We start from the raw sequence: 11,744 nt of genomic DNA, 5'->3' as shown, positions 1-11,744 counted from the left end.
ATTCTCTTGTGAAGTGTCTGAGTGTCCGAAAAAGACACTAAAAATTGGATATATTATTGTGATATATATTATACTTATACTTGTAATTCAACTTTTCAACATTTTGTCAAACAAAAAAAATCTACTAAATATTATCTCTTGCATCTTATTTCTGTAGTTCAACCTAAAATATCGAACCCTGAATTAAAAATAATATAATCTGGAATACTTTTTTTACACCTCTGCATATCTCATCCTTTTTTGTGCATTTTCATTTGATATTTAAAAAAGCTTCACCAAAAATGATGATTTTGACATTATCAACTACAAGACAATATAGTTGCAATGACAGGAAAGCAGTCGCAATTATATGTAAACAGTCACAATTTTTTATAATCAGAGCAACTATTATAAGTAAACAGAGTTGCGATAATATAGAAACAATTGAGATAATACGAGAACAAGGTGGTAATAATACAGTACTCGTAATACAAGATTAATACAACAGAATTAAAGTCGATGTTGAAACTGTGTAGGAAAGCTGACTTTATTAAAAAATGATGTAGACAAACAGACCAATGACAGCCTTTTGGATTTAGATCATTTTCACACCAAATCTTCTCTTTTGAGTATTTTGAGTGAGCGTTGCTCATTTCAGTTCATGGAGAAACTCCATCTTTCTTTCAGCCCAGAAACATCAGAAGAAATTGAAGTGAAATTCCTCCTGGGATGGAACGAAGCTGAAGGCCGGCGTCTCTTCCTGAGTCGCGGCGCCGCGCGGTTCGGTCCGCTGCTGCTGCTGGACCTGCCAGGCTCCTGGACCGGCTCCTGCCTCCGCTCTGCGGTGGAAAATGGACTTCTTCGGGGAATCCGACACCACTTTGACCTGAGCCGATGCAGTTTCTATGGGGACCAGAGGAACGCGTTGATCAAAATGGCTTCAGAAACAAACAGCGTTCACTGAAGCAGTTCACTCACCGCTCTGAATGAGCTGGAACTGCTTGTTCTTCTCCTCCTCCATCTTCTTCCTGTAATCCCCAGTCAAGGCTCTCATCAGCTGCCGCTTCTTCACCAGAGGAGCTTTGGAGCTGCGCAGCGTCTTCAGGGCGCGGGAGGCCTCCTCCTCTACGGGAACAAAACATCTCGAAACTCAATACGACTAATGATGTGGAGATACAAACCTTAAGCACTAAACATTAGTTCTGCTAATGCTAAAGTGCTACACAAACATACTTACAAAGCGCTAATGCTAAAGCGCTACACAAACATACTTACAAAGCGCTAATGCTAAAGCGCTACACAAACATACTTACAAAGCGCCAATGCTAAAGCGCTACACAAACATATTTACAAAGCGCTAGTGCTAAAGCGCTACACAAACATACTTACAAAGCGCTAATGCTAAAGCGCTACACAAACATATTTACAACGTGCTAATGCTAAAGCGCTACACAAACATACTTACAAAGCGCCAATGCTAAAGCGCTACACAAACATATTTACAAAGCGCTAATGCTAAAGCGCTACACAAACATACTTACAAAGCGCCAATGCTAAAGCGCTACACAAACATACTTACAAAGCGCCAATGCTAAAGCGCTACACAAACATATTTACAAAGCGCTAATGCTAAAGCGCTACACAACCATATTTACAACGTGCTAATGCTAAAGCGCTACACAAACATACTTACAAAGCGCTAATGCTAAAGCGCTACACAAACATATTTACAAAGCGCTAATGATTAAGCGCTACACAAACATGGTAGTTAGCATAAACTAATGGTAAACCCCTATAATGCTAAATCAATATACTAACATGGTATTAGCAGACGCTAATGCTAAAGCGCTACACAAACATGCTATTTAGCACTGCAATATACTTTCTTTTCTTCTTCTGTGGTCGGTGTGGAACTCAGCCCTCCATCTTCTTACTGAGTTAGAATAGCAGGAAACGGGATTTATTCCGTCTTCCACAGTTTAAACTGGTTTTGAATGTTTTTGTTCTCTTTGCTGCTTCTTCTGGTGCCAGTTGGTGGTTTATTGTTATTTTGCAGTCATTCTGTTTCTCCAGGGACATTTTTTGTCTCATTCATTTCGGTTGTTTTGCAGCTTTTTACTTGGGGCAACATGTTTCCTGTTTTTGTCGCCTCTCGTCTCTCTTTAAGCTCACGTCTACATCACACCTGCAGTCGTCTTGTTCCTGTTCTTGTCTAAAATATAACATCTCTTTGCCGTTTCGCCTGACTTTGCCACTAGAGGAAACAGTTGGAATAAATTGATTTGCATCTAGAACAGACGGAAACCTTTCTGGGATGAAAACGTGACTCTGCAGGATGGACAGGTGAAATAATGACACTGACTCTGTTTTGGCGTTCCCTTCTGGGACGTCATTCCCAGCTGCAGCTGCTCGATGCACCAGTTCAGCTCCCGGTCCAGCTGCTCTTCTGGGCTCTGAAACGAAGACGCAGTTAGACATGAAGAAACGAGGATCATTCCTCACAGTCCCTGTTGCACGTTTTGGTCAGAAATGCTACAGACGTCTCAGGTTTTTCAGAATAAAGCGCTAACAGTCAAGCATGGTGGAGGTAGCGGTATGCTGAGGGTTTGTTTTACTGATGTTCAGCCGATGTTGCACCAGAATGTTATTAAAAGTAGAGCTGCAACTAATAATTATTTTTACGAGACGATTATTATAATTAATAAGATTTTAAAAATCCCCACATTCTGGAGATTTTTCATTTTTATACAATATTTAGAAAAACATTAAATATGAAATAAGTATGCAAATAATAATGACCTAAAACACAATAAGAGCGTTTCCTTACTGAACACTTGATTATTTGTAGCAAATGAAGCATCTGCAGCTAAACGTTCGGCTCGTTGTGGTTATGGATCAGTGCAGGACTGATCGGGTTATTATTATTTACATTAATAACTGAGGATCTAAAGGACTTTTTTACTTTATTTGAACCAGGTGAGGCTAAAACATACAATTTAAAAGTAAATATATTTACAGACAATGTTTATTTGCCCATTTTAGATGCAAAATATGTATATTTCTTGTACAGTTTTGGCTTCTTCATTTCTTCTGAATGTGTTTTTTAGGCAAATGTTTGTTTTTTTTCAGTTCGTAAACTCCAGCTAACAATTGATTACTAAAGTAGTTAATGATAATTTTAATAATTGATAACCAATCATTTCAGCCTTGGTTAAACCTCCACTAACTGCGAGTTCAGGGCTGAACGACGTGGCTGGAAAACTTAGCGCCATATAAACGTTTTTCATCAGTGGATGGCAAAAATCACTGATTATTATTTTTTGCTTTAAATATCTGGAATCTTGCCAAACTTTCCTGTTTTATCCAGTTTTCTCTCCAGTTTGTTTTTTTTTATTCTTTTGCAGTGATGAGACAAAGTGGGGAAACTTGAAACTGCTCCAGTTACTTGTTGCTAGGCAACCAAAGAGCGAGTTAGTTGATTCCACAAACCTGGAATATTCTGTTTATTGAACATTCAATATCCCATCAGTTGTTTCATCTACTGATATTAATCTACAATATGCATCGCGATACGTATTGCTATTGATTTATCGTCCTGCTCTTTGTGTTGCCATCAGCATATATCTGGTCTTGTATCAATACTTCTAATCTCGTGCGGGTGTATGTAAACTTCTGACCGGCTCTTCCTCTTTCTGATTCTCTTCTGTCGGTTTCTGCCGAGTCTCGGAGTCGGACGGCTTCTTCTTCCCAGATTTCTGCTTCTTCTTCTTCTTCTTTGTTTTGGTCTGATCTGACGTTTCACACGCAGTGGCGCCCCCCTGTGGTCGGGAAGGCCCTTCCTGTTGGTTGCCTAGCAACGAGGCGGGTTTTGCAGCCTCTGCCGTGTCCATGTCTTCTGCAGGAGGGATTTGAAAGTTGAAAGCAAAAGCGGAGGTCTGCCCCGTGAAGGTCGGCGGCGCGGCTGGCGGCGCGGCTGGCGGCGGCGGCGGCGGCGCAGCTGGCGGCGGCGCGGCGGTGTCGCTGCCCGTGACGAAGTTAAATCTGAAGGAGTTATCGCTGGAGGTCCAGAGCGACCCACTGCTCTCAGCTTCAGCCGCCGTGGAGATCTTCGAGTCTCGAATATCTGTCGAAGGAAAATGTTGGACGATACGGCTGAAAAACTTATCACAATTTAGGCGTTTCATATCAGCATCTATAATTATTGATCAGTTTTTTTTGTTTTAAATACCTAAAATATTTCCAAACTGATGGGGTAACATTTCCTCTTTTATCCAGTTTTCACTCCTCACTGTTGTTTTTTATTTGTAAGCATTTATGAGACGAAGTTATCCAGCAAGTTGTTGCTAGGTAACCAAAGAATGAGCGCGTTAGTTAATGCCACCAACCTAGCTTAGCTAGCCGTGAGTGTTTGAGCATAAAGTCTGTCTCCTGCCTACATCTCCCAGAATGCCGTGCAGTTCTGGCTCAGAGTTCAGTGAATATCCTATATGTTGAATATCAGACATATTATATAGATCATATATCTATCGCAATATATATTGTTACTGATTTATTGTCCTGCCTTTTGAAATTTCCCACAGTTTGTTTCTTTATACTCATAATTTTATATATATTTTATTGGGATTTTATTCCTTGGCTCCAGAGCTTTTTTTTTTTTTTAGCAAATAATGGAGAACAAACAAAGTAAAAAACATGTTTAGCTTTTTATAAATCACAAATGAAAACACACGTAACATACATAATAAGGTGATCTGGTCAGATGAAAATAAAACGGAACATTTTGGCTTCATGTGGAAAAGAGCAAGAACGTAACACTGAATTTACAATTCTCACTACGAAACGATCTTAAACCTGGGATGGGTTAGATCAGAGTGGTCTAGTCAAAGCCCAGACCTGAATTAAAGAGTTAAAAACTGATATTTACTGATGCTCCCCATCACGTCTGATAGAAATGCAGCAACTAAATGCTTCTTTTATTCGTAAAACTAAAAACAAAAATGCATCATTATCTTTTCACCTTTATTAAACAATTATGCGGTGATTTAAGTTCGTCAAGAAAAATCCCAAAATAATAAATGGAAGTTTGAGGTTATAAGGTGACAGAAAGTAAAATAAATTAACTCGTGTGGATATAAATAAATCACGCAGAATGATGCGCACCTATGAACAGCAGCGTTTCCTCGGTCATGTTTTCCTCGAACCTCGATGGTTTTCAGCTTAAAATTCTCCTTCTGCTTTTATTTCACTCGAAACCGACGAGTTTCAAACACCAGCGGCGAAATACATGTTTACTAAAAACACTAATACAGCTATTTATTCTGATTAACCCATCAAAATGTTCAAAAACGTTACATACATACAAACTTACTGCGAGTGTCACTCTGTATTATGTCCGTCTTTCACTCTTTCCCCAAAGTTAAGTAGTTCCGTTTCCAGTTTTCATGTGATCTTATTTTAATCTGTGTTTTTAGTTAAAATAACACAAAATGTTCTTTAACTGTTATTTGTTGTACCAACGGAGTAAAATCATATATAAGAAAAGAAAACTAATCCCTCAGTAACTGTTTTTGTGACATTTCACATGATCGTCCTGTTCCGATCAAAGACATAGCGTCATTAGATTAATCTAAACAAACGTCCATCATTATGTTTTGTTTTTTAGATAAAAGCAGGCGGAGGGAGTCGTCTCCGTGCGGAGAAGGGAGTGACAGTGAGGGGATTTGAAAAAGTGGCGGGCTGCTCTCCATCCATTTCCCTCCTGTTTCAACAAACCACGAAGGATTCAGAAGAACATTTGTCCTGAGTTTAGAGTCAACATTCCGTCTCCTGTTGATCTTTACAACCACTTTTACAAAAAACCGGAGTCTGACTGAACACAAACACTGCTTTTTGACTTTCCCTGTTAAGAAACGTATAAGGTTTCAGTTATAAAAATGTAATATTGTTTGTAAGAAAGCTTATTATCGCTTTTTTGTTTTATGCAATAAAACAGTGTAGCCTCCGAAAGAAAACGTAAACCTGTGAGTGAAGTACGAACAACAGATAGCAATGGAAATAGTTTTATTTGCTCGAATTGACCAAAAATCCCTCTTCGGATGCTTGATAGACTCCATTCATACCCTCTGTGGTTCATGCGAGTAGACGGGGATCCTCATTGGCTCCTTTATTGGTCACGTTTCGTCATCAGGGCAGTTTAGACCAATCGCGTTGAACAAAGGGCGGGGCTTAGACTTCGGCTCCGGTTAGCTTATAAAACCCGCGTCTCGCCACCCCCACCAGCATTGAAGACTGACGACGTGAGAGGAAGAACTTCAACTGCGACGTGAAAACAAACCAGAACGGTAAGTCCTTTAAATTACCTTCCTTTTTATTCTTTTCTCTTTTTAATATCAACATTAATCGATTGTGTGATGTAAGTTACCTTTAATGCGGCTTCCAGCCAGTTGATAAACGTTGAAACCGTTAACAATAAACCAATGCGCGCCATGATCAGTTAACTCTATTGTGGTGCCAGTAAAAAATCATTTTAAATCACGCTACATGGTGTAATACTCTATAAAATATGAATTTGTCATTTTCAAAGATGCATTTTTATCCTGTAGTGTTTTTGGTGTTAGCGGTGTTTTATACACATTTATATATCTTCCTAGCTTCTTTGGTAGCAAGCTGGCGCCATTTTATAACCGTCTTTGCCAGCTTCTAAATAGGCGAGCAAAGAAACGTGTGTGTCCTCTGTAGCTTAATGGTGGCTCCACTGAGGAGGCTTTAACTCTGATTTCACATAATGTGGTCTTTTAAACAGTAGGCGCCATTTTTTCCCGCTTTTTTGTAGACATTTCTACTTCAGTAGCTTTTGTTGTTTATATTCCAGCGCTCCTTCCCCCCCTAATGTATGCGACCAGATGTTATCACCTACCCTCTGAGGTCAACCGTATTGTGTCGTTAATGTCGCCTATCTTGAGTTGTATTCGGACGAATTGTAAATAAGGATAACTAAAGTAAAGTTTTATCAACAATTGTCTTCTTCTCTTCCACATTTCCGACCTGCAGTTGGTAAGAAATGGCTCGTACCAAGCAGACCGCTCGTAAATCCACCGGAGGAAAAGCTCCCAGAAAGCAGCTGGCGACCAAAGCAGCCAGGAAGAGTGCGCCCTCTACCGGCGGCGTCAAGAAGCCGCACAGATACAGGTACACCCGCTTTGTCCCGGAGCACAGATGATTACTGTCGGCTGTAATGTACGGCGGCGCGTTAGGGTCATTGGAGATGGACGGAAGAGTCCATTTCTGCCTAAAGTCTAGGAAATGAATGAGTTTGAGAAGTTGAAAATTTGCTGGGGGGGGATTATGAATTGAAACGTCAAATTTTTCTAGAGAGAATTTTAACTTTGAGATTAATCTTAAGTTTATAGGAAATTTAAATTTATGCGTTTAAGTTCATATAGGAAATCAAAACTCTGAAAAATGTTTGACTTTCTGAATTACACCTTTGTAATTATGCATATATCTGCGACGCACCAATCAGATTGATTCCCTTTTTAAAGTCTAGAACCCACACATGAATGTAACCTGTTGGTGTTTGAATTTATCTCAAATTGTATAAAAACTCACAGTTTTTGCTGTTAATAAAATGTTTGATGAATGTGAAATTAATTTGAACTCTGCATCCACCATTACTGCAAGTTTAGGTTTGGTTATTAAAACCACTAAGCTTAAAGGATCAAACAAACTTCTTAATATGTGTGTTTATTTTATTGATGCTGTTTTTCAGGTTAAATCAAAAATGTCTTTGGATTAAAAATGTCTAACAACCATAAAATGATTTTGCTCAACAGCTTCCTGAGCTACTAATCCATTTTTTGCTATTTAAAATCCGTTTCCAATTTTTTTTTAGCAATCATTGTTGTTCATCCTGCAGTGTTCACTTTCACACTTTCACAAAAATACTTTTAGGGTAAAATTGATTATTTAGTGACACACTATTCACTATGTGTAGTCGGGCTTCTTCATGTCCAAACTTTAAATATGTGTGTGTGTGTTTCCAGGCCCGGTACCGTTGCGCTGCGTGAGATCCGTCGGTACCAGAAGTCCACTGAGCTTCTCATCAGGAAGCTGCCGTTCCAGCGCCTCGTCAGAGAAATCGCTCAGGACTTCAAGACCGACCTGCGTTTCCAGAGCGCCGCTATCGGAGCGCTGCAGGTCGGATATTTTATTTTTGCCTCGTAAATAAATTGGGGTTTGCTTGTTGCTAAACGGCCCGTTTCCCTCCGCAGGAGGCCAGCGAGGCCTACCTGGTCGGCCTGTTTGAGGACACCAACCTGTGCGCCATCCACGCCAAGAGAGTCACCATCATGCCCAAAGACATCCAGCTGGCCCGGCGAATCAGAGGCGAGCGCGCGTAGACGAGCCAGTCGAACCTTTTTACTGGGCAGGGGGGCGACGTTTTGTAAATTTCAATTTAACAGCATGTGTGGTTTTTATTTGTAGTTTGAGGCGTGTTTTTGTACTCCACCGACTTCTGTACAACGCTTAATGTTTGCTAACTTGTTAGTCTGAACCTTTGCTATCCTGTCTGCATGTCATGGGATTTTCTTGTGCTGTAAATAAACTTTCTGCTACCTCACTTCGATCGCATTTTCATTTCCAGTCCATTTATAGCTGAAGTTTATCACATTTATCTCTGATGCTGAAATGTGTGAATTTCACAACAAAGACGGTTCTGCTGACATTTCATGAGAATTGGAGGTTAACAGAACTGGAGGGACAAGAAAATAAAAATGTTTTTGTAGGAAAGGGATTTTAATCATCATGGATGAAAAACTTAAAAGATTTTTGCACATTTGCAAATTCTTTTGAACTCAATTGAAGAAATTTTAATTCAAAAAAATCCTTCAAAATGTTTGCTATATTTAACTAAGTTTATTATATTAAGTGCTAATTTTTGGTGTAGCAAAGTGAGTTTTAGTAAAAGTTTTGGATATAAAGATACTTTGACTTGAGTTTGGAATAATCAGATTTCAGATTAAAAACTAACTTTACTCCTGAACATGAAGGTGTTAAACGGGCCGGTCCAAATGGATAAAGTGATAAACATGTAACATTAGTAAATAATATAGCTGATTATAGATAATCCAGGTTGGTTTAATCGACTCGCTGTGCAGTTGCTTAGCAACGACCTGCTGGTAACTGGCAGCGGATTCAAGTTTCCCCACTTTGCCTCAAAACTGCTAAAAAAAACAACTTGAAGTGAGAACTGGGTTAAACAGTTTGAAAATATTTCAGATATCCAAAATAAAAACTAATCAATAATTAGCTATATTGACTGATATGAAACTTTCACATAATTTTTCAGTCATATCGTCCAACCTGGATCTGAATGCTGAAGCAAAGAGGCTGCATTTCTAACAATGATTTTAATTCAAGTGAATAAAAGACGACCCAACATTCATCGGACAGTAAAGGGACGGGTCCATTAAATCAGTCCACATTATTTTAACGAATAAATATCCACCCAGAGAAAATCTTCACTCCTCCTCGTCCTCCTCCAGGTCGGGTAAATGTTCGTACAGGTGCTTCTCCAGCTGAGTGTCGATGTCCGTGTCCGACCTCATGATGCACCACAGCAGGAAGGCGGTGAAGGCCAGGCTGATGGGCACCACCTTCCACCAGGGCCGCTCGTGCTGGCTGCCCAGGGACCGGTCCACCCTCCAGGTCCGGTGGCTGGCCATGCTGGTGGAGAACTTGATGGGTTCGCTGCTGACCGCTTCGTCGTCTGACGATGGTTTGGACCGGGCCGACGCCGGGGAGGTCAGCGATAGCGACCTCAAACTGTCCAGGGGGAGAAGGCATCTCGTTAGCATAATGCTAATGCTACTAGTTAGCACCAGTTGGTTTAATACATTAAAACTCCTACTCTTTCTGAAGCTCCATCAGGTGTTTGCTAATTGCTGCTGGCTAGTCTGAAGGAGCTGAGTTTGTTTACAACATGAATTTTGCTTTAAAAAGCAAAACCAAGATTGAATTATAGTGTTTATTTCCTTTGATTTTATTGAAAGGATGCTATGTTCTGGTCCAGGCCTCACAGTTACTGACTAAGCTGCAAAATATCCGTAATACCTCAGAGGAATGTTTCCAGGCATAATGATGGAAAGTTGAGTGGAAGGAAGAACTACGGTAGAAAATTTATGTCATCCAAGTATCTGGATTAAAATGTTCTGGGCAGGAAGGATCTCCAGTAGCAGTCAGGCAGGCAATGGATTTAAAAAAGCCTCTGACTTAAGACTGTTGCTCTATGAGGGTTTCACGGTTATGACATGCTAGCTGCCAATTTTCCGAGCAGCAGATACGATATTCCGTAGAAACACGTCCTGGATTACTTGCTAGCCATCTCTGCTGATCCACCTCGTTTGCTTTTGCTAATAAACTTTAAACATCTGTCTGGCTGTATGGTTATAAAGACGTGCAAAGTGAGGTTGGTGTTGGGGAACATATGGCTTTAAACTCATCTATGAAGACTCCTTTTCAACTCCGCTGGGATTTGGGGTCAAAGTTCAGGTGTTTTTTGAGCTTTTGAGATGCTAACTAACTAGCTGCTCTTGTTGCAGTGGTTATGCATCAGAGATACAATTTAAGGGATAATAAACAGGCTTGACTGCCAAGAAACAGTGCAATAAGAAACAAAGCAGAGGAAACTTATTTCTCTACCTTTTCTCGTAAATGAAACGTGAATCATTCATGACGCTTTGATTAATTCAAAGAAGAAAAACTGACCCGAATATTAAAGTCGATTAAAACAAGAATTTGCTCGAACTCTGGTAACAAAACCCATTATTTTATTCAATTTATACTTGATATTTTTCCTTCAGGTTAAACCTCAGTAGTGTGAGGGTCATTGAAGTGGCGCTGAGCCCCGGTCAGAGATTTACACTCACCCTACGGAAGCCGACGCGTTTTTAATCCGCATTCCTCTACCAAGGATCCTAGAGGTGAAACCACTGAAAGCTCGTCCTGCTGATGGAGACATGTCGGACTAATGGACATCTCCACACAACCCGCTTCTCCAGCAACCCCCGTCAGGTCACGTAACACTGCATTGTGCAACGCTGAAACGCTTCCGGGTCAGCACTGTGACTCCTGCTTCGAACCGTTCCGGAACTCTCCGTCTTTTCTACTTTCTTTCTTTCTTTCTTTCTGTTTTGGATTTTTGTCGTGATTTTTTTTGTAGATTTTCTGAGGTGTATTGACTTAATTATGTTTTTTTCCCCTTCAATTATGCAACAAAATTAGGATATATAACAACCTTTAGGTGAAAGAAGTGTGCAGTAGTAGTAACAACAACAACAACAATAATAATAATAATAATGTGTGTGATTTTGTTGTCTAAATAACAACAAATTAATCTAATGCTGAAGAACTTTAAATGACCAATCAAAATATTTTAAGATTTGTGTCATTCTGATTGAAAGAGAAAATCTCCCTGCTTTTAATTTTTCTTCTTTCACTATAGCACTAAATTTCAAACTCTGGTTCGAGAGAAACTTAAAACTTGCTTAATGATTTTACGACATCACCTAAATGCAACAACTAGTTACCTGAAACAATGTGTGTGGTTATTTTTTCTTTCTTTCTTTTTTTACTTTAACTTTTTAACACTTGATCACTCATTAATAATTAGTTAATTATCACGCAATATGAAAGCACCAAGACAAATCCGGGTCTTTTATTTCAGGATAGTTCTTTTCAAACATAAATTAAAAAATAAATAATCT

At 39.6% G+C, this 11,744-nt stretch overlaps 3 protein-coding genes across 4 annotated transcripts; 1 reads left to right on the top strand and 2 right to left on the bottom strand.

Annotated features, from left to right (window-relative positions):
* Positions 1–501: 501 nt before the first annotated feature.
* c19h8orf33 (chromosome 19 C8orf33 homolog) lies at positions 502–5,384 on the bottom strand. Of its 2 annotated transcripts, none has more exons than XM_008436337.2 (5): positions 5,140–5,384; positions 3,657–4,102; positions 2,342–2,432; positions 958–1,104; positions 502–882 (listed from the first exon to the last, which is right to left on the bottom strand). In XM_008436337.2, exons 1-5 carry the CDS (start codon positions 5,165–5,167, stop codon positions 677–679), a joined length of 918 nt encoding a protein of 305 aa, XP_008434559.2. In that variant the 5' UTR covers positions 5,168–5,384; the 3' UTR covers positions 502–676. The 2 variants fall into 2 exon arrangements, with proteins under 2 accessions (XP_008434559.2, XP_081456917.1); XM_081600791.1 differs by lacking the exon at positions 5,140–5,384 and adding an exon at positions 4,208–4,622.
* Positions 5,385–6,177: 793 nt separating this feature from the next.
* Positions 6,178–8,599, top strand: h3f3d (H3 histone, family 3D). Its single transcript, XM_008436336.2, has 4 exons — positions 6,178–6,320; positions 7,030–7,167; positions 8,022–8,175; positions 8,250–8,599. Exons 2-4 carry the CDS (start codon positions 7,040–7,042, stop codon positions 8,376–8,378), a joined length of 411 nt encoding a protein of 136 aa, XP_008434558.1. The 5' UTR covers positions 6,178–6,320; positions 7,030–7,039; the 3' UTR covers positions 8,379–8,599.
* Positions 8,600–9,370: 771 nt separating this feature from the next.
* uqcc4 (ubiquinol-cytochrome c reductase complex assembly factor 4) lies at positions 9,371–11,105 on the bottom strand. The gene is made up of 2 exons (XM_008436335.2): positions 10,908–11,105; positions 9,371–9,804 (listed from the first exon to the last, which is right to left on the bottom strand). The coding sequence occupies exons 1-2, from the start codon at positions 10,997–10,999 to the stop codon at positions 9,501–9,503; spliced, it is 396 nt and encodes a 131-aa protein (XP_008434557.1). The 5' UTR covers positions 11,000–11,105; the 3' UTR covers positions 9,371–9,500.
* Positions 11,106–11,744: the final 639 nt, after the last annotated feature.

Source organism: Poecilia reticulata, chromosome 19 (assembly GCF_904066995.2).
Source record: "Poecilia reticulata chromosome 19, P_reticulata-male-v2, whole genome shotgun sequence".
Taxonomy (NCBI): Eukaryota; Metazoa; Chordata; class Actinopteri; order Cyprinodontiformes; family Poeciliidae; genus Poecilia; species Poecilia reticulata.
The sequence above is the reverse complement of the archived record's forward strand: the minus strand, read 5'-3'. Positions and strand labels throughout refer to the sequence as shown.

Excerpts from the sequence above, each read along its gene's own strand:
- c19h8orf33 (XM_081600791.1), bottom strand. The coding sequence starts at position 4,238 with ATGTTACCCCATCAGTTTGGAAATATTTTAG. Across the intron at positions 1,105-2,341 it reads GAAGGGAACGCCAAAACAGA|AGGAGGAGGCCTCCCGCGCC; the intron begins GTCAGTGTCATT and ends TTGTTCCCGTAG. Across the intron at positions 883-957 it reads GTTCCAGCTCATTCAGAGCG|AAACTGCATCGGCTCAGGTC; the intron begins GTGAGTGAACTG and ends TGGTCCCCATAG.
- uqcc4 (XM_008436335.2), bottom strand. The coding sequence starts at position 10,999 with ATGTCTCCATCAGCAGGACGAGCTTTCAGTGGTTTCACCTCTAGGATC. Across the intron at positions 9,805-10,907 it reads AACGCGTCGGCTTCCGTAGG|TTTGAGGTCGCTATCGCTGA; the intron begins GTGAGTGTAAAT and ends CCCCCTGGACAG.
- h3f3d (XM_008436336.2), top strand. The coding sequence starts at position 7,040 with ATGGCTCGTACCAAGCAGACCGCTCGTAAATCCACCGGAGGAAAAGCT. Across the intron at positions 7,168-8,021 it reads AAGAAGCCGCACAGATACAG|GCCCGGTACCGTTGCGCTGC; the intron begins GTACACCCGCTT and ends GTGTGTTTCCAG. Across the intron at positions 8,176-8,249 it reads CCGCTATCGGAGCGCTGCAG|GAGGCCAGCGAGGCCTACCT; the intron begins GTCGGATATTTT and ends TTCCCTCCGCAG.